The sequence below is a fragment of the Silurus aristotelis genome, assembly GCF_946808225.1.
Source record: "Silurus aristotelis genome assembly, chromosome: 4".
Taxonomy (NCBI): domain Eukaryota; kingdom Metazoa; phylum Chordata; class Actinopteri; order Siluriformes; family Siluridae; genus Silurus; species Silurus aristotelis.
In genome coordinates this window covers 32,956,381-32,979,030 of record NC_139577.1, presented here as the reverse complement: position 1 = coordinate 32,979,030, position 22,650 = coordinate 32,956,381, and the positions used below count along the sequence as shown (strand labels likewise).

General features: G+C 38.1%; 1 protein-coding gene across 1 annotated transcript in view; it reads left to right on the top strand.

The window, feature by feature from the left end:
• Positions 1-22,650, top strand: part of vegfc (vascular endothelial growth factor c) — a 65,381-nt gene that overhangs the window by 33,885 nt on the left and 8,846 nt on the right. Inside the window, exons 4-5 of the mRNA XM_083538789.1 lie at positions 2,642-2,781; positions 21,423-21,526. Coding sequence (XP_083394915.1) covers positions 2,642-2,781; positions 21,423-21,526 — 244 coding nt within the window. The remainder of the gene's footprint in view (positions 1-2,641; positions 2,782-21,422; positions 21,527-22,650) is intronic.

Genomic DNA, 22,650 nt, shown 5'->3' with positions numbered 1-22,650 from the left:
CATGTTGGGAAAACTTTTCATGGTTTGAGTCCAGGTTTCTAAACATGGCCTGAAGACTCTTGTGGAGCACATCAACAAACAATAAACCTTATATTAATAATTGGCAGACTTGTATATTTCTTGTATTTTATCTATTCTTTTTCTTCTGATTTGTTCTTATTTATTGGACATAATTAACAAGAACAGAAGAGTATGAGTTCATTACATTTATGGCACTTGGCAGATGCTTTTATCCAAAGCGACTTATATTTTATCTTATTCATACAACTCAGCAGCTATTGAGTTAAGGGCCTTGCTCAGGGGCCCAGGATTAGTAGCTTAGGGTGGCTGTGATTTAAGCTCATGATCTTCAGATCTAAAGTCCAATGCCTTTAGACAGACAGTTTATTCTGCTTTACAGGGTCACGAGTGGTTATGTGGAGCACAAGAGCAAATCAGAACATAAGCAAAGACATTGTAAAAGCTATGAAGTAATTGTTGATGTTTAAAGTGTTAAAAGGTAAATGTTGTAGATGTTCCACACCAGGCAAAGCTGTAGATTTTACAGAGCTGGACCTTCTGAGTGCTCCACATCCATTGGACATGTGGCTTTGATTCACCAATAATTGCTCGCTATTTGGGACAGAAATAGATTAAGATCTTCTGAGCAGATCAGCAGTTTAATACTTATTGTTTACATTATTGTAGATAGATAGATAGATAGATAGATAGATAGATAGATAGATAGATAGATAGATAGATAGATAGATAGACAGATAGACAGACAGACAGACAGACAGACAGACAGACAGACAGACAGACAAAGAGACAGATAAATAATTATGATTACCGCCACTATTCTAGGAAGTGAAAAGGTCTGGGGTGCAGTAAACGTTTACATTTATCCCAAAAGTTTAAAGGTAATGATTGTTTATAACTGCAATAAGTAAGTAATAACAGTAAATGTGCGATATGCTGCTGTGTACTTTAGAGTATTAAGGGTAGCTTGAGATAATTCGACTATTAATACTTACTTAGCTTTTAGTCTAAAACAGACTCTCTTTCTCTCTCTTCAAAAGTTCCAATAGTATCGGGTCACCTGATCTTTCCTGCTATATGTGGTTCTTTTTCAAACTGATACCACAAATCTGGAGGCACTCAATTGTACTGGACGTCTTTAGATGCACGATAATAAAATTTTGCATTCACCAGAACCTGCTCCAGCATGGCGATGCCCCTGTGCACAAAGTGAGCTCCTTAAAGATCTGGTTTACATGCTATGGAAAGAAAGATCTTGCATGGCCTGCTATAGAGCTCCGATCTCATCCCTACTGAACACCTTTGAGATAAATGTGAATGCTGACTGCACCCCAGGTCTCCTCACCTACATCAGTACCTGCATTTACTTACACCCGTGTGGCTGATGAACAGAAATGTATTATGGGTGCAACGATACACAAAATTCATCTACCTCAATTGTATTTTTTATTATTAATTTTTTATTATTAATTTTTTTTATTTTTTTATTTTTTTTTGGGGGGGGGGTGTTTGGTAATGCACAACATAAACTTGTTAGTCATTATTATATTAACGCAGTTATTATTTTTTACGTTTGTGAACATCAACAATTTACTTTTCGTAAACAATTTTTAATAAAATGCCTGCTTGGTTAAATAATATATAAAATAATATTTAATACAAATAAAATAGAATAAATTTAATTAATGCAATACAACTTTTAAATTATAATCATATAATATTAAATTGTATTAATTATTAAATTGAGTAATCAATTCAATTGGCACAAATAAAATTGATTAAATAAAATTTACTAAATCAAAAAATAAAATTAAATATTTAACAGTACAGGTATGTGTGTGTGTGTGTGTGTGTGTGTGTGTGTGTGTGTGTGTGTGTGTGTGTGTGTGTGTGTGTGTGTTTATATATATTAAGGTTGTAACGGTACACAGAATCGTACTGAAATCTTACAGGAATTTTAGTGCAGTTTTTTAACATGCGAAACAGTTACAATCCCCCGCAGCAACATATGAAGTGGTGGACCGCAAGTTTGTTTAGTTTCTGGTTTGCACGCACTTTTTAGATTATTAGTAAACTTGAAAACATACACAACAATGTCAGGGGTATAAAAAAGAAAGTTAGCACAGTGTCACTGTGGCGACTCGCTCCAGACTGGAAATATGATTTGTAGTGTGTTGTTTTGCGCATGTACGAAATCGCTGTCACTTCCCGGTTTTACGACTATAGATTATTTAGCTTTTTATGTCCAGCTTGAAGAATTTAGTTTAAAACAAGAAAATCCTGACAATTCAGCATGTTGAGGGAGTGAAAGATTGAAGGATGAAAGGAATGAAGAAATTTGTTAAAGTTTGCTTAAATAAGCAGAACAGTTGAGTAGATCATATCTTTGGAAAATGTTATCTTACATGTAAAACACACACACACACACACACACACACACACACACACACACACACACACACACACACACACATCTACTAATTTACATCTGTATTACCCAAAAAGGGTCTATGAAATGTAAAGTATTTAATAAAATCTTTACAATTTTTTGTTCAAAATTTGTAGGAGGTACATACAAACCGTAAAATGTGTATCATCTGTCTTTTTTGTAAATGCTTTTCAGCTGTTTGAGATCACAGTCCCCGTGAAGCAGCCACCCAAGCCGGTCACCATCAGCTTCGCCAATCATACCTCATGCAGCTGTTTGTCCAAGCTGGACGTGTACAGACAGAAACACTCCATCATCCGGCGAGCGCTGCCAGAGTGAGTTTCCTCTCTATTATCCCTCTCTTTACCATTCTCTCTCATGCACTCGGCACCTCACTAACCCGAGACCCGACCGTAATAAATCAGCCTACGCGCTATAAATGGTGTGTGTTAGCCTTGGAACTTCATCAACACGACAGGATTTTGGACATTTCGTTCCAAAATTGTTTACTGACATTGAAATTCATTATAAAACATGCCTTGATAATTAGAAGCATTTCTCCGAGTGTTCAGCACGAACCATGATGAATGTCCACGGTTCTCCTCGGGGGACGTTCAGGGAAGATCAGATCTCCAGCTGAGCACATTTTGCTCCACACTCCTGAAGTGTGCTTTGGCTCTTGGAGCTCTCGCTGGAGTCAGGCTCAGATGGATGTGTGTGTTTTGGATGGCGAAGGGCTCAGTGGCGCACGGTAGCACAACACAATAGAGCGGCCTGTTGTTCCTGTAGCCTAACGCAACACTTACTGAAAGAAACTTCCAGTCAGGCTTATAATGAAGTTACCATACAGATACGGAGACTTCATTTGGCAACACTAACGCCATTTGCTCTCTGACTTTTAAAGCTTCCTGAGGGTGCTTTCACACCCATTAGTTTATTCCGAGAACAAAATCAAAGGGAAATTGAATCCTTTGGTTTGGTTTGTTGGCTGTTTTGTTTGCACAAAAAAGCAAAAAAAAAAATGGCTGCGGGAGTAAAAACCATAATCGTAAAATTCTTTCTTTTATTCGTCAGTAATATGGCGAGCAAAAAAAGACCAACAGGCATAAAATGACCTTAGCACACAGAACCCACAGTCAGCAGTCAGGGAATGTTTGACGATTTCCATTATTCAATAGTTTAATAGCAGCAGATCTTCACAAAAAACACAATCCCTTAACAACCCGTTATTCTCTCGAGTGTTTTCACTGTATGAACAAAAGTTAGCGGACACTTGTATGTTTTATGAACATCCCATTCCACGATTAGTCCTTATTTTCTGTTATAATAACCTACACTCTTCTGGGAAGATGTTCCACTAGATTTTGGAGTGTTCATGTGGTGCATTCTGCTGCATTCATAGGCATTGGATGGCATATAAAAGGCAGACCTGCAGAAGCAATCATCAGTAGTACAGCCTTTGCTTAGCATGGTTTTGGAATCATCCTGATCCACAGAGAGTTGTCTAAAAAAAGATAAGATTGTCGTGTATTGATACCACAGAGAGATGCAAGTGCTGGTTCTGCAGTTTTAATGAAAAACAGGAAGACATCCAAATAGAACAAGCAAGAACATGACCATAAAACAGGCAACGTTCAGGGAATCAACAAACAGAATGAACTGCTCTTGGCATGGTTGAAAATAAAGACAGGAACAAGTCAGGAAAGGTGTATCAATTTAATAAATTGTCCGAGCAGGTAGGACATTTGGGAGACAAGATGAGAGAGGCGTGATTTGAGACGGGTTGGTCATGTGCAAAGTAGGGACATGGGGTAAACTGGTAGAAGAACGCTGAGAATTAAGCAACCAGGCAGGAGGAAAAGTGGAAGGATAAAGAGAGAGGTCAAATTTTTAACTTTTTAAGACATTTAAGAATAAAATGTAAGACTTACATCACAACATCAAAAACACACAAATACTTTGTTGGCAATTTATTCCTAACCAATTACTAAATACTGAATGTACTGTACATTCTGTTGTCTGGTGATTGTATACATGAACACAGCTCTCTCTGGTGCCAGTGTACTTTGAAAATTGACACGTGAAAAGCACCATTTCGGATCCGAAGTGGCCGCTGCTGCTACTGCCACGCTGCCACCTTGATTGTAAATGGTGGATGGAGTGCGAGCTATCTGGAATTTGGATCTGGGTCAGATGTATTTGTAGGTGAGATTTGGAGCCATGTTGTGGCTGAGACCTGACAAATATACAGTAACCGCAGTTTAAAACTAAGTGCACTGCCATTTGCAAAGGCAATTTGAGCTCGCATTCATCTCACAATAATTGTAGCACTGGTGCATAAGTAAAAGTAATAAACTTTAGATACCTGACACCCGATTTGGCTGTCCGAACACATTTACAGTAGACGTTGTGTAAATGTTTATTCTCTTTTGAAAACATTTCAGGACCATTCTCTGCTCTGTGGGACTTTCTAAAAACCTTGTTTCGATCAGATTAGATGGAAACCATGAGTTATCCCGATGTAAATCTTAATTGTAAAAAGTCGCAGCCGAAATCCATGGAGCATATTCTGTAACCAGCAACAATCCGACTGTAAAAGACTATAATTCACGAGAACAGTGCACACTGATGTCTTAAAAGCATACGATATCAAACACATGATCATTGTTACCCGGTGAGCCTCAGGTCATTTCCTGAACATTTTACCATGACCCGGTTGGTCAAGACAGATGTATTAAAGACGTCATTCTCCATATTTTCTTGGAAAACCGTAAAGAAATTTTTCCCGTCACTTACATTGAACTTGACACCTACCATTTTGATATTTTGAGTATGAACATCAGCTCAGGTTCCCACACCAGACAGACGCTTATGTCAAATGCCTTCATTTATTGTATAAACAGTATACTTACAAGAACAATCTAGCTCAAGGAGTTCATGTTGAGTTTGCTATTTTTAGAAATAACTATAGCTACATAAAGTATGATCTTCAGGTAATGGCTACAAGGGATGAATAAAAATGTTTCCTCTGAGGATCTAACTTTGGATACTTTTTTATGGTTTTTGAGAGACACATGCAGGCATCCTTTATGTCTAGGCAACAAGCTGGATTATTTAATGACAAATATCGTACCAAATATGTAAATGTACAGACTTTATTTTTATTGAAAAAACAACCTCAAACCCTTAAGCATGTTTGTCTGTGGGGGTGAGACAATCTGCTAACAGTCTTCTCTCCTGTTCTCAAACTTACACAAGCTCTTCTTTTAAAGTCAAACTTGTCCCATTTGGACATTCTCAAAAACCATAAAAGACAAGATGTTTCCACACTTTTTTGTCAAGGCTAAAAGAGGGGTCCAGTCGAAGCGAGCTTCTTCGTTTAAACTAAAATGTGCGCACTAAAAAATTAAATTGATGTCCGTGTCTTTTCCTGATGGTAAATAGGAATCCTGCTTACTCTTTTTCCACAAAAACAAACACTAATCCTGTTCTCTTGGCAAGCCAATTCCCCGGCAAAAAAAAAAAAAAAACCACTAAGACATTACACAAGTTGCATCTGACAAACAATAATGTAGCCTGAGGAATAGCTGTCATGTGTTTTGTATCTCCAGCTCTCTCTGAAGCACTGCTCTTCACAATCCTGTTCGTTAGTGAGCGCCTTAAAAAGTGTTTACCAACTGGTATATCCGTGGAGTGTAATGGATTAGCCTTGGAGCCTGTGCGTGACATACGTCAGCACGCGGAGAAAATGCCTCTCAATGCTATTGCAAGGATAAGAAAAGCCTTTGCGTCCTTGTAGTTAGCCAAGCGGAGGCTGATTGATCCCACATGGGCAAACCAGCGAATGCCTCTGCAGAGACGAGCAGTTCACCTCAGGGAAATGCAGAAGGATGTTTACAGTGGCAGTGTCATTACATAAGCTTTTCTTTGTCCAACAGGAATCTTTCAGAGAGTCTACATTGGTCTCGGTTTGTGTGCTTTTTATAAAACATGTACTATACGAAACGTGGCCGAAAGCCTGTAACATAAACTTAGAGCTTGTACTTTGCTTCTTTGTGAAGAGTGTTGTTTTGCGTTAAAAAATAAACTTGTCAGTGTGTGGTTTGGATATGGAACAGGGATAGCTGATATTATTAGCCTTTGTTTAAACAGTTCACATTATAAGAATAGTATACGCAAACTACCATATGAAGCTAGCAAAAAATGTAAACATTTAGCTAGCTAGCATGTAAAGCTTAATTCTTGTACACGGGTAGAATAAAATTAGGAATGTTTTATTACAAGAGAATGGTGAACAAATTTAAAACAAACTTAAACCAGGCAACTGGCAAACAGCGCAGTCAAACATGCGACAAACACCAATAAAACACCATTAAATAAATGAGTGAAAATGACTTGGAAAACGACAATGAACAATTACGCATTAGTGATGGGTGAACGTTTCGTTCATTTTGAATGAGTCTAATGTGATTCGTTCATTTTCTACAGTATTTCACAAAAGTGAGTGCACCCCTCACTGTCAGCAACTATTTGATTATATATTCTTAAGGGACAATACTATAAAAATGAAATTTGGATAAATCTTTGAGTATCAATGTGCAGCTTTTATAGCAGTACAAATTTACTGACCTTTAAAAATAACTCAACATACAGCCATTATTGTCTACTTATGCATTACTTCACAATGGGTATACAGTGCTGTGAAAAAGTATTTGCTCTGATTTTTCTCTTACTTTCACATATTTGTCACACTTAAATTATTCAAATTACGACTGAATCGATTTAATTTTTTTAACATTTAATAAAATTTTCCTTTAATTTTTAAGGGAAAACAGCTTTGGTTTCCAAAATGTTTTAATGGCACAATGCTTTATTCGAAACCTTTTTATATTTTTTACCTAAATTTACCACGGAGACATTTCATTTCCATCCTGATGATAAATTTAGGAGCTGACCCGATCTGCGTTCTGTTGAATTCCTTATATTTCAATATTCCTCCAGGATCTTCGGATCTTTTCTTTCAATAGCTCATGTCAGCACGGGAGATGAAAAGAGTGAGAAAAAGAGAAAGGGAAGAGACGTAGTCCCTCTGTGAGTCTCCTCTCTCTATGCTACGCTTAAGAAGAAGCAGATGTGACTGGGATACTTGCATTGAAATTCTCCTACATGTTTTGCTTTGCTGAACGCAGATTTTTTTTTTCTTTTCTTTCTTTTCTCTTGTATTCTTACTCTGTTATGAAATGTGTTGGATTTTGTGATGAAAAGTGAAGTCTTTTATCACTAGCTAGTGGTGTTAGCACATGAACCACACCCTGAAGGCATTGTTCAGTTGCCAGAAGCTAAAGTTCTTCACAATACATAGTTTAAATGCCAATATTAGTTAACAGAAGAGCTAACAATGCTATGCTAATGTCCCACTTTGCTTGGTTTTAATATCATATTCCACTGAAGAATACAGCAAGACTTTCTGTACAGATGTTTATTCGAGTCTCCAGCATCAGCATTGACCCACACAATGACTCAGGACTACAGGTTGCATTTGATCTCCATCACTGCACCTCAACTACGTTTAACTTTAATAAATGGACATTCCGTGCCACCCAGGTGAGAAATGGTTTCCTCTTAAGTCTGGTTCCTCACAAGGTTATTTCCTATGCCATCTCAAGGAGTCACACTTGACTGTCGACATAGAAAAAGTCCTATACATTGACACACAGTGAAATTCTTTCTTCCCATATCCCAGCTTGTTAGGAAGCTGGGGTCAGAGCGCAGGGTCAGCCATGATACAGCACCCCTAGAGAGGGTTAAGGGCCCAGCAGTGGCAGCTCTGAGGTACTGCGACTTGAACCTCCAACCTTCTTGACCCTTAACCACTGACCTACCATAGAAGATTGTGTGTGCTGTATCTTATAGCTATTTAATAAATGTATTCGCCAAACAGTTCTGACCAGTCAATCTCTTGGATTGGACCACACGGTCCAGCCTTCGATCCCCACATGCATCAATGAGCCTCGGCCGCCCACGACCCTGTCCCCGGATCACCACTGTTCCTTCCTTGGAGCACTTTTGATAGATACTGACCACTGCTGACCAGGAATATCTCACAAGAGCTGCAGTTTAAATCCTTACTCTCGCCCATTTTTCCTGCTTCTAACATCAACTGTGAGGACAAAACGTTTACTTGTTTCCTAATAAATAAATCCACCAACTAACAGGTGCCATGATGAAGAGATCATCAATGTTCTTCACTTCACAGCTCATAATGTTATAATGTTAAAACCACAATAGTTTTAACCACAAGACACTAACATTTAAAAAAATTCAATGAAATCTTCAGCTGACTGTTTTTTCTATACTATTTTTAAAAGTTGTCTAGCTTTTCCTGCATCTTAAAGAAAATGGATTTAAATGATGAATGGATTCATAGGAGGATTTAATGGAATGCTGACTGCACCTCTGTACAACAATATCTGACTTTACTAACACCAGATTAATAAAAATCTAGTAAAAATCACAAATATCCTCATGTAGTGGAGCACCTTTTCAGAAGAGTGGAGGTTTTTATAACAGCATAAGGGGGATTAGGTGTAGAATGAATTGTTCAAAAATGACACACCAAACTTATGGTCAGGTGTCCACAAAAGTTTTATACTGTAATATGCTTTGTGGATTGCATTTAGACTAAAAAAGAGATCTTAAAGACATTCCACAATTTTGAAGCATTTTTTCTACATTGTCCAGTCAGGAGCTTTATTTAGCTGTAAGGTACAGTATGAATATGCTTCCAAAACCCTTTATAAACCAGTGTACTGGACATCAAGGCCGGATTTGTGCTTACAGGGTATTTCACCGTACGTCTGCTTTTTCTTTTCCTTTCATTGCTTCTCTTTTGTTTTATTGAGGATATTCACCTGAAGTCACATTCATCTGTACACGCATATCTTCATGCTTGCTTTTACAAAACCCAGGCATCTTCAGCCTGACACTGCTAATGGTTTCCATTCACCACACTCTTGCACAAGAGCAGCTTGGACCCCTAATAGTGCAAATTCTAAAAATGGCATTACAACACCACTGAGTCATTGAGGTTCCTTTCTGAGGAATCTTAATTCGCTCGGATTTGAGCAACTTTTCATTCTCCTCATGTAGCATACGGACGTTTGGACGCGTGTACGTGCGTAATCCGGCAGATGTAAATCGCCAAACTGAGAGGTTCTTGCGAAGGGCAGAACTCTAGGCAGCCTGTAGCAAGGAATGAGACGCAGCCCTAATCCCTACCATATGAGCCGTCTGTACAAAGCCATCCAGAGGAGACGCTTGATCCTATCTCTGCTCGCCGGTCTTCAGCAGTAAAATGGCATTAAAAACATACGCTCCAAATTAGCTCGGCTTATAGATCTTCTTTTGGACACCTTGCCGCTCTAAGCGGAATCGTATGTTTCGCGTTACGCAAGGTGCGAGTGCACATGTTAGTCATCAGATAAGCTGTTCTCCACCTCGCCTAGCCTGTGTCATAAGTCTTAGCCTTCGTTTACATTTTTTTAGCTCACAGCTGCATAGGAATGCATCGTGTTATTAAAGCATGTGGAAATTCGAAACATGTTGCAAGTTTTGCCACGTGTGGCCCACACTGACAATTTGTTTTACTCCATGGCACATAGCGTCGGCCGTCTGGTCCTGTTTTTTCTGCATCAGACATTGCGACTATAATTACGTCCGTGTCAGTTCGTTGCACTTGGAGTCAGTTTGTTGCGAAAACCAAAAGATGCTCGGTGTTGAAATGGGAGTGAACAACGGCTTTCACGAAGCAGGCCAAGTAAAATCCATGCAGGTTTGGAATTCAGGGTTTATTTCCATCAGTTAGCACAAACTAATGCAATTAAGGCAAATTAGATTTTATATAATATATAAACTGATTGTCTTTTTTCAAGATTCCACATGAACATAACACTGGAATTCAGTTTTTAAGAATTCAGAAAATAACTGATTGCATATTTAAGTGTATGTGGTTAATGTCTGGATTCTGATTGGTTATATTTCATTATATACACTATAAAGAGAAAAGTATTACATACCAACATTTTTCAGCTATATGTGGTTCTTTCCCAAAATATTAACACAAATTTGTTAGCACAATTGTACAGGGTGTCTTGAACTAGGAGACCTAAACCTGTACCAGCATGCCAATGCTCAATCCTGTGCACAAAGCCAGCTCCATGAAGATCTGCTTAACATGGGTTAAAGGTAGAAGATCTTATGTAGCCTGCTATAAAGCTCTGATTCAATTGTAGCTTATTCCTCCATGTTTTTAGAAGAAGTCTTCAGTGTCGGCTCTTTATAATTTTCAGTAACGTTTTTGCCATTTCTCAGATAGCACAGATAGCTGCATTCTACTGTCTTATTCAACTCGTTTATATCTGGCATAAGAGATAACCAAAACCTGCTTCGAAGAAATTCTAGATCATTAACCGCAGCTATAAATGAATTAAAAGTATGATGTCATATTTAAAAAAAAAAAACAGAAAACAATGAATTGTGACTGTTGGGAAGTTTAACGAGAGAATAAACCTCTTTCCGATGTTATAGATTGTTATAGAAAAATGATCTTGATGACCACACCATTGTTGATTTCTTTCTTAAGACAAAATGGCCCACATGTTTTTATCTTTATATTAATCATTGTTTGAGACGTAGCTACTCTATCTCTTAGCTGCCTAGCAACAGGTCTGGCAAATTTAACCACATACAGTATACAAATGGTGGGAATTTTACGTTACGTCTCATTTATTTGTATGATTTGTTGTAATTCTTCTACATTGTGTGCATCAAAAAATTTAGCTAGCAAGAAATATCATGAACCTTTCTTATTAGCTAGTGTGCATATTTCCCGAGTGACTAGCAACTGATTTTTAGTTCTTTTAGGTGCAGTGGTGCTTGAAAGTCTGAGAACCTTTTAGAAATTGTTATATTTCTACATAAATTTTACCTTTAGAGTAACCTTTTCCACCCTTAAAAGCAACAACTTCAGAAATCTCTTTTGTCTATGACATGATACATTCTCACAAACACGTGTTGTGAAGATTAGACTATGATAGATCCCTGTTTTTTAAATAAAACAGGGCATTTACTTACACTTGATTTTCATCCCATTGATTGAAAACAGATGGACTTTAATTTGACACTTAAATTAACTGCCAATTGTAAAGGGTCACATACTTTTGCCATATATGTATAATTTTTTTCTTTCAATAAATATATGCCCACGTATAATTGTTGGGTTTTTTTTGGGGGGATTTTGGGACACTTTTAGGATTTGTGCAAAAGTTTGGCGATGTTTTGAGTCAAAATTAATGTGGAACAGAAAATTTCACAAGGGTTTTACAAACTTTCAAGCATCACTGCTCAAGTATTAGCTCAAATTCATAAAAGTTTAAGTTGGTTTTATAAACTGAATAAGATGTAAACAAGTTTTATTAGGACTTAAGAAACAATACAGGAAGTAGATCATGTGCAACATGGATTTATAATGATTGTGTGTATCGTCTCGCAACAATTTCTCTGGCACTCAAAGTAACAGGTAGCTGACTGGAATTTTCCCTTCGGCCAACGTATATGTTGTGGAAACATCTTCACATATACTGGATCCTCATAGTGCTTCACTGTTGTATTATAATCGCCATTTCAAAGACGTGAGTGTGTATAAGACTGCAGGCGCTGCTCGGAAAGCTTTGATGGTGTGACCTCACGTGAGTGCCTGTTCCAGGCGGGTCATACATCAGCCGTGCTGTTGGAGGTGCTGATTGGATGCTCGGGGCAGGGACGGACAGATAGGACTGGAGAATAGAAGTGAAAGCTACACATGAAGGCAGGCGTGCTTTAGAAGTTTACTCCTCGCCCTGCCTGGGGTCGTGCCAACCGGCCCTGACCTTTGACCTTGTAGTAAAGGGAGATTAATGAGGGTGAACCTGTAACTCGAGCTGTAACATCCGACCCCGGTCTCTGCAGGGTGTAAGTCTTTAGTACAAACACACTTTCACACACGTGGTGCTAAGCATCAGGAGGCAGGAGTGAACTTCAATTTCATGTGCAATAAAAGATAAATAGCAGATTTTTGTATGTAATGTTAGTATTATTGAGTGTGTATCAACCATATCATCCATTTTTTGCATCAGAAATAATAATTTACGGAAAATGCTGTAAACAAGATAAAAACCATAATAATCATATGTGCTCAGTCCACATTTAGTCACCATTTGCAGTTATAAGAAGCTCCAATCTTCTGGGAAGATCACTCGATTTTACCTTCAGACACAAGGGTGTTAGTAAAGTCAGGTAGTAATGTAGGTGAGAAGGTGAGGAGGTCTGGAGTTCAGTCAGAGTTTAGATTCATCCCAAAGTTGTTCAGTAGTTCCGGAACTCCAAAAGCAGGAGATCCCCCACTTCAACTCATGTAGAGCAGCTCTTCTTGGAGCTGGCTTTGTGCACAGGGGCATTATCATTTTGAAAGCAGTCTCCTAGTTTAAGTGAAGGATAAATGTCATGCTACCACATTCAAAGATACATTGGTGTGCCTGCAAATTTGTGGTAATAATTTGTGGATGAACCACATATGGTTCGAAGAAATCAAGTGTCCCAATCAATTTTTCCCATATAGTGTATACAAATCTATATAAATATCATAAATAATATATACATGTATTTACATATACACACAATCTTTTGTTTTCCGAGCGCATGTCAGTTATAATCATTTCCAGATTCCCGGTTTGACTTAGCATTTATAAGATTTTACGATACAAAAAATGTTACTAATTTTAAGGTTTTCTGCTACATTTTTTTTTGTACTATAAGTTGGGATGTCAGGATGTACTCTTCTCCCACCACCAGACCAGACCAGAATGTCATGAGTTCAAATTCCAGCACCATCAAACCAAGCTGCCAATGCCAGGCACTTTAGCAAGGCCCTTAAACCTTCACTTCTCAGTCACGCTGCATAAGGGCAATTGGCATAAATGTAAATGAAACTGAGAAAAAAAAATTTTAAGGGGAAAAAATTTTTATTTATTTATATATATAATATATTATACAGTGGTCCACCAAAACTCACTGGGGTTACGTTCAAAGAACCCCCGCGAGTTCCGAAGACCCCCAATGCCATTATGGTATTTTAGGAAATTAATCTACACATTATGTCACTTTATAAACATAATAATATAGATTATTTGACCAAATGCATAGTTTAAAATGTTATTCCTAACGTTCCTGAACATTCCCACATATTTCACAATAATCCGCATCTTGCATTATTAAGGTCGCAAATGAGAACCCTCAAATTTTTTCGAGCCGCAAATTCCGAACTGTGAATCATCAAAGGTGGACTGTAACTGTTATATTTATATATAAGACGCTTCATATTGAATGGAACACAGGAAAAGAACTTCAGACTCCACCCTGCCTGTTTACTTCCTCCAAAAAATTACTCCACCATTTTTACTACTGTTTTGTTGCATTCGATTCCTTCCTTTTTTTGTTGCGAGGTAAAGCTCTGTTTTCTCTCTTGGGAGCTGTTTTCCTTTTTTTTATTACTTGGAGTGAAAGAATGTTACCACATGTAGACGTTCATTAAAGATTTAAAAACACTGTCGTTAAATCCGACCAGACTGCTCGTGTTTAAATGCTCTTAGCGAGGTCGCGTCCACGTCTTTTATTTGCGCGAGCCAGGCAAACAGCATTCACAAATCTCAGGTCCTGAAACTACAATGCACTACTGATCCGTGACGTCATAAATAAGACAGCGAAAAGAGGGAGGCTTGATGTCTGAACCGCAAATAGCACTCATTGTTGCTTTATTATTACCTCAAGGGCACAAACGTCTACAGTTTTACAGACGAGAAAAAATTTTCTCGTACTAAAACTGGTCACACATTGTGTTGTACAGGAAACTCTTTCTTGTATCATTTATCATTCGTTCCTTTCGATAAATATTTAGGAAAGATTTTATTTTGGTCAGGGTTATGAAGGAGTTTTAGCCTTGCTTAGGAACACTGGGTGTGGGGTTGGAGCACAACAACTGATTGATTTCTATTATTATGATCATGAGCCCAAAACCTTCTTTTCAACTACATCAAAAAAATCACATAATTAAGGTCACGTGTGTTGTGTCGAGTTCAAGTCTGGAGTTTCTTCATCATTTATTCCTCTCTAAATGTTCTGCTTGCTGTTGAAGTGATGCTGAACTGTATGATGGTGATCAGTAGATACACTAAGCGCCAATCAAAACAAGTTCTAAACTAAACGTGTGCTCGACCCTGATTGGTGACTCGCTGCGTGTTTGACCGTTTTGTTTGTTTTTTTCCCAAGAAACGACTGATTTCACAAAATGTAGATGAGTAAAAAGTAAAATATTTAACTTTGAAATTTAGTGAAGTTAAATTAAAAGTCTCCTCAAACTGAAATTCTTCAGTAAAGTACAGATACTTCAGTACAGTAACGAATTACATTTACTTTGTTTCTGTCCACAACTGTTTGTTGATCTAAACACCAAAATGGAATTGAAATCTTATATTTTTTTGGGAAAAAGGATATGAAATTATAAAAGGTTCAGAAAAATTCAAAATGATAAGAATTGACTCATGCTGTTGATGTGCTATAACCTGAAATGAGGCAGATTTTAAATAGAAATCACCTATTGGAAGCTGTGAAACTTTTACATAACAACAAAAGAGATTCCTGTACAATGTTATGTTTTATTAATGGCGTCTCTTTATGGTTCCAGTACGAAATCTGTTAACTGTACATTGTAAAACACGCACATATATTTCCAAATAAACAATTATTTATGTATTTAAATCAACGTACCATATTTATTATTTATTTAATAGACAGTTTAGGTAGTTCTCTGTGTAAACCTCTACAGTCCTCCACTCTATTAACTGAGCTATAAAAAGGCTCTGACTGGGGACCCTGGCGGCACACATGAACATGGATTAAGAAAGTAATGTAACATGTCAAACCAGTAAACAAAAAACTTTAGAAAAAAACAACACTCAGGATAAAAATATGCATAGTTGAAGTAGAAACGATCTGCGTCAACCAACAGCCATATTCCATACACAACCGTATGTCCTGCTAATGATGATTTATATCAATTACACACAAGAGTTTTGCCCAGTTTTGTTAATTGTTTAAAGTACTATGAGGTGATATCAAAAAGTTTCGCTCTGTTTACAAGAAAGTACTTGATTTATCTACATTTACGCAACAGTGTCAAGCTGACCTTTGAGCTGGATCTTCATATTCAAGAAGCAGGAGAAGTCTCAAGAAGCCAAATCTGGCGAGTAGGGTGGGTACAGAAGTGAGATCATGTGGATTGCTCTCCGACGATCTTTATGCACAAGTTGCCGAACGTTTTCAGGGGTTGAACAGGTTAAAGGTCTTCCTGATCTCATGTAGTTTTCCATGTGCTGCTCGAAACACCTCGAAGACAAGACTCGTATGTCATGTCAAATGTCTCTGTGGCAGATTCGCCCAGTTTCCTGCAGAATTTCATGTTTTCTCTTTGCTCTAACTTGCTGTTCGTGATGAATTCGCAGACGTGGTAATGCACATGGTCAGAAAGCACCAGTTACATCATTAGTCACGAAACTTTTTGATACCACTTCGTATACAAACTCTTGAAGTTGGGATGCGTTGCCTGAAACTAAAATTGTTTATAGAGATCATAAGTGGAATTTCAAAAAAAGATGACAGGACTTATTGTGTTGCTGTAGTTTTATCTGAAAAAGAAACTCGGTTTGTCGACTCCACTTAGAGTCACATTAAAGCTTTTAATCATTTCTGCCAATTCTGAGTAATATTCATGTATTTGTATACAAGCTGTTTCCTATTTTTTTGCACTTTCTCTCTGTCAGGCCCTATAGAGGAACTCATAGCTCAACCTTTCGCCCCGTGGACCCACTTGAGTGCAACGCCTTCGAGAGCAAATACAGTGATTGATTGTACACGCACGCATATTCATTACCATAAAGTTATCACCTCGCTGCTTTTTTTCTCCCTGAATTCCACACCAACACTCCCCGTGGAAGTGCATTAAATCACGAGGCTGCAGTTGGGGGTCTGGAGATGTGTTTCTCCTTGTTCTCCATTGTTATTGGCCATGATGGATAAAGCTGTGGAGTTATATAGCAGTCTTTTGAATACATAAGCATGTTTCACGCATATTTCGGGGGTTGAGTAAGGTGTTGTAGAGCTGCTTAAGGGAAATCTGGAACATCTGGATTTACCTCTTATGAACCGAACAGTAACAGTAATAAGTCTAACTTAGTGAAGAAATGTACAGATTAGATCTTAATTTTTTTCAGTTAGGTAAATGTTGTTCATGAAATCGACCCATGAAGGATGACATGTCTAGCACGGCTTTTTGTTTCTGGCTTTGAAGCAAAGTTATGTAAAGCAAAGCACCAGATTACACTGCTTTTATGTTGCTATTTTAGCAGCTCTAGCGCTGGCACCACATGTGGAAAATTGATTTAAAGTGATATAATACTATAAGCCAGAATAAATTGGAACAATGGTAGCTTAGTGGTAAAGGCTTTGGGTTACTGATTGAAAGGTCGGAGGTTTAAGTCCTAGTATTGCCAAGCTGCCACATCTGGGCCCCCGAGCAAGGCCCTTAACCCTTCGTGTTCCATGTATGCTTCATCATGGCTGACCCTGCGCTCTGACTCCAGCTTACCAAGATCTGTAAAGCATTGGTGATTTTGGTTTTTGAACTCATGACCTCCTGATCGGAAGCTTAAAATCTTGCATCTATTTCCCAGCATTCCCATCGCTTTGGCACTGACAATGGGAAAAAAAAACGTACCGATATTGGACCTCCAAAGTGGTCCATATTTATGGCTTGTATTTTTCTCTAAGCGAAGTATTATACAAATGTATGTTTTAAACAGATGTATTTCTAGGTGTCTGTTACATTTTCTACTTCCATTTTGCACTTCTAAATATATATTTTTAATGATAAATACCTCTTAATTATTATATATTTTCTTATATCTTCTCTTGTTTTCTTTATTTTTTTATATCTTCTATTTCTAATTTCTCTCAACTAATGTTTTGGGCATATAACTTTGCTTGTGATAAAAATCTTGTAATAACTGTTGAATTCTGATTGGTCGTCGAGTGTTGATTAATTTTCTAAAACAGCAGCTCTGAGAGTAGTGCAGATACAAGTTACAGGTTTATTCCAATTCCCTCATTCTAAAATCTTTCTTTTCCTATAGTTCCAAACCCCAAGGCAGCTGTCAATCATTTGGGATTAAAATATTAGTTGGTTCAGGTGCCATTTTTACTTGGGGGAAACAACGACTGATCTTTTGGTGAGTTTTTAGCAAAACTCTTGCGTAAAAAGCACAAAGGTTGGCAGGGCCGCAGTTCAATCTCTACCAGATGTTTCGATCTGTCATTTTCGTGCCAATGAAATGCTGAAGAGAAGGTTTCCGTGAATCAAAGTTGACTCGGAAGTGACCTAGTCCTGCAGTTCTGCTTTTCCAGGCCACATGATTTGTATGCTCCATATCATTTTTATTGCCTGAATACAACAGAAAGAAAAAAAAAAACTTGATGCAACGAAGGGCTGTGCAGACATGTGGTCTCGCTTTTCCATCCGGGTACATTTTTGATCAAGAAGATGCCAGAAGAAAATTTGTATTAGGTGAAAGTAATTGCTCTTACCACCCAGTAGGTGCAGACAGGCTTTATATGGCTGGAGATGGAGATCAAGATTTATGTTTAGACGAATGTACGGATGGACGGATGGATGGATTGAGATAACCCAGCTAGGACATCTCTGTTTTTAGAAGTAGGGTTTTACTAGGTGTCTGAATTATTGGGCAACCACAAGCCACCAGTACAGATACAGTGCATTATGAAAGCTACTAAATGTCTAAGTAGTAAACTCTACTTGAGGGTTAAACCCCATTGCATTGTTAGTGTTGGCTACTTACACAAAATAGTTTTGGCGACCAACAAAGCAGGAGAAATTCCTGGATCAACATTTCTTTAAATCCGTATTTTGGCTTGAACTAGAATTGTAGTGTTGTTTCTTGGTGACCAGGATTTCTTCTTACCAGACTTTTTAAGCAGTTTGAAGAGGTCGGCCTATTCTTTGGTTTTGCCGATAAATCCGCACGGATAGTTATTGCTGGAACTATCGGCGAGTATCCATACCGATACCGTTTTTCGGCTTGCGTCCGTTGCAAGAGCTTCTAAATAGGTCCTCTGTTATTACAAGAGGTCTCTTGAGGCGAATCGCTGATGCCACGTGCTGTTTGTTTTTACACGCGAGACTGCACGCTGCACGGAGAGCGCTATCTAATACTTATTGTTAATATTTTATAATTATATAAATCTATATATTAATTTATTTTTCACATTTTTGTTTAATTTTCATCCAGTATCTATTTTAATATCAATCGGTTGATTAATCGGTTATGGGCAAGTACGATCCAATCCTGCTATCGGTATCAGTAAAATCCACTATTGGTCGACCTCTAGTAATTTATATGCATAACTAGGAAGCATTAGTCCCACTTATCTCTTCAGTACCCTCCTGTGCCCAAAGGGCTTTACTGAAAAATCTACATCTGTAGTAAAGTTTTTCTTTTTAGCAGCCTTTTTGGTGACGCTTCCAACTAGGCTTTTTATGGGGTGACACTTATAATTAGCTAAGATCTCAAACAACAAGGCAGTTGGCTTTTTCTGAAAGATGAATGGGACATTTTAATATAGATGTTAGGTTGAAATATTAAGCAGTAGTTTCTATTTAAACTCACCTTTTTTTTTTAAGCTTGAACTTGAAAGAATCCTTAAGTAACTAATTGAATGCTAAAGTTAAATTAGCTAATGTTTGCTACATAGCTGAATGTAGAACTGAATAAAGGCACTGATTTCATTCATTTGCATAGAAATGTAAGTTTGTAAGCTCGTAGCTTCAAATCACAGCTTCGCCATAGCAGCCACTGCTGGACAATGAGATGAATGTAAGTTGCTCTGGATAAGGGCGTCTAATAAATGCTATCAATGTAAATGTGTTTAAGCTTTTTTTTGACAGTAGGAAATGAATTTGTGAAGTTTAATGAGTCGCAGGCACACTTTGATGGCATCACGATGCAGTCCGAAAGAAGAGTTATTGTTCCATGTTCACCAAACTTATTGTGAACATGGCTAGGAATAACCACGTTATTTCGTTTTAAAGGTGCGGAACCGCTTCTGGAGCTTGTCTCTTGGCCTCGGCTCCTTCGCCAGACATGCCAAAGTAATTGGGATGGACATAAATTGCTAAAAGGCTCTTAGATTACAGTGTGACTTGGCATTTAATTCATTGACGTAACTTTTTAACCTCCCATTCCACACGTGTTTCGAGCTGCAGTCTGAAGGTTCTCGGTGGTTTTTACACCTGTTTTTACTCATGCCAGAGTTTTCAAATTGGGTTTGCTGTTACACTGTGACCCTGAGAAAAAAAACCTGGAGCGTGACTCGTGTACTCGCATCTGCTGTGCCAGACATCGATTGCAACCTTTGACTCGCTAATGTCTTCACTTTTCAAGTTGATTATTTGCTATGCCAGTATACAACATTCTGTACATTCATACTGTACATTCGCATAGATTGTAATGATGTATGAATGTAATGATTTGAATGTAATGATTTGAGTGCAACCAAAAAAGAAATAAAAAATGTTCAAATTGTTGACTGAAACTCTTCACTAACAATAGTGTAGGTAAAATATACCACATATTTTTGTAACAAATAACTACAGAACATTAGCTACGGCTAACTGAAAGCGGCTAAGAAAGTTTTCAATTGTATAATCATTGATATGGTAACGTTTTCTGTAAGGAGGAAGGAGTCTCGAGTCAGAGGTAAAGCTGTAACTCAATCATTTACATTTATGGTATTTAGCAGATTCCCTTATTCAGAGCGACATTTATCTCAATCACAGAACTGAGCAGCTACGAGGTTGGGGCCCTGCTCAGGGGCTTAAGAGTGGCAGCTTGGTGTGGCTGGGATTTGAACTCATAATCTTCTGATCAGAAGTCTAACATCTTAACCACTGAGCTTCCTTTTCCCCCTGTAGCATCGCAATCCTGTACCTTTGGGACACTTTGAGCCCACTGAAGTTAATTGACGTGTTGTTTTTTGGGCTCTAATGGTAATATTTTGTTTCATGAGATCCACTGGGAATCCCACAGTGGTGGAGGAAGTACACAAACCATGTATTTGAGTTGAAGTAGATCCACTCTAGTAAAATATGACCCCAGTAAAACTAAACTTTCACTTAAGTAAAACTGCAAATGTTTTTACCTTCAAATGTACTTAATTTTGCAAAAGAAATACGATTTATTATGACTGTTATGTTCATATTCTCATCTTTGCCTAATTAACTGAGTTGATGTGAAAAGACTCTAATGTGACTCTCAGCACACTGTTTTATTAATAAAATGATATTAATGACTCAAACACTGATTGAATTCTAAACATTTATCGTGAGCCTATATTTATAGGCTGATACTTCTTCTTCTTCTTCTTCTTCTTCTTCTTCTTCTTCTTCTTCCTGCCAGCCGAACCAACACGAGTTATTTCATCAAGAGTTCCAATTACTATTATATATTTTACACATTTCTAATACAAACCCATGACCACAAGCTTTTTTTTTTTTTTTAAGAGAAATAAATTTTTGAAATCATTAATGGTCATTTTATGGGTAGACTTGGCTAAAATCCAGATCACAAGCATCCAGATCACAACCATGTAGGTTCGAAATCCCCAAAAATATATGTTTAAAAGTTAGGAATTAATTTCCTATTTAATTGTGCAGCAAAAAAAAACAACAAAAAGGAGAATTGTTTTGTCTTTTCCCATTTTGTTTACTCTGTGAGTGTCTGTGTCATGGCTAATTGTTTTTTTCCCTCTTTTGCAGATGTCATGTGCGGAATAAAACATGCCCGAAGAACCAAAGCTGGAGCAATGGCTTATGCAGATGTGTGGCTCTTCCTGACACGCTCTTTCCCCGGCAGCACTCGGGTAAGCGCAACCGCACGTGTTTACGATCTGTGTGTGTTAAAAACGTGTGTTGCATTCGACATACTTCCCACGCTCGAACTCACACACACACACACACACACACACACACACACCATCGACTGTAAAACGCGGTCTGGGCTGTGTACTACTGCGTCTCTCGAAACCGTTAACCGCGAAAGCCAAACATGTCAGGGGCTCCTCGGGGGACGTGACTGTGCACAGCACGTGTCAACAAAGCAGACCTGAAATAATACTGCTCGAGTCCTGCAAGTGCCGACTGACGCTTTAGGAACCATAATATTTAGCAAACCCTAGAACCTGGTAGGCCCTGCTCCTGTGTGGTAATGCGAGGGCAGGGGGCATGAACTCATCAATACATCATAGACACAAACACACACACAGTCATATTCACTTATATTTTATAATTCCGTTTTCTTCCCCTCTCTCTCTCTCTCTCTCTCTCTCTCTCTCTCTCTCTCTCTCTCTCTCTCTCTCTCTCTCTCTCTCTCTTTCCCTCATTTTCTCACCCGTAATGTTCTTCTCTGTTTTTTTCTCTGTAGTGGGGTCATGCCTTATGTGATAGATAGATAGATAGATAGATAGATAGATAGATAGATAGATAGATAGATAGATAGATAGATAGATAGATAGATAGACAGACAGACAGACAGACAGACAGACAGACAGACAGACAGACAGACAGACAGACAGACTGACTGACTGACTGACTTTTCCAGCCATATGTGCTTTTTTCTCCAAACTGTAAGTGCAAACCTGAAGGTACACAATTGTATCAAAAGTCTTTGGATGCAGTACCATTAAATTTTCTCTTCACATTAACTTCAAAATCCAAACCTGTTCCAGCATGGCAATGCCCACAATGTGCACAAAGCCAGCTCCATGAAGATGTTTTACACGGGTTGGAGTAGAACATCTCCTGCTATAGAGCTCTGATCTCAACCCTATTGAACACTTTTGGAATGAATGTGAACGCTGACTGCACCCCAGACCTCCGCACCTTCTCACCTACATCACAGTACCCGCCTTTACTAACATCTTGTGTCTAATGAACACAAATGTCCACAAGCAGACTCCAAAATCTTGTGGAACATCTCAGAAGAGTG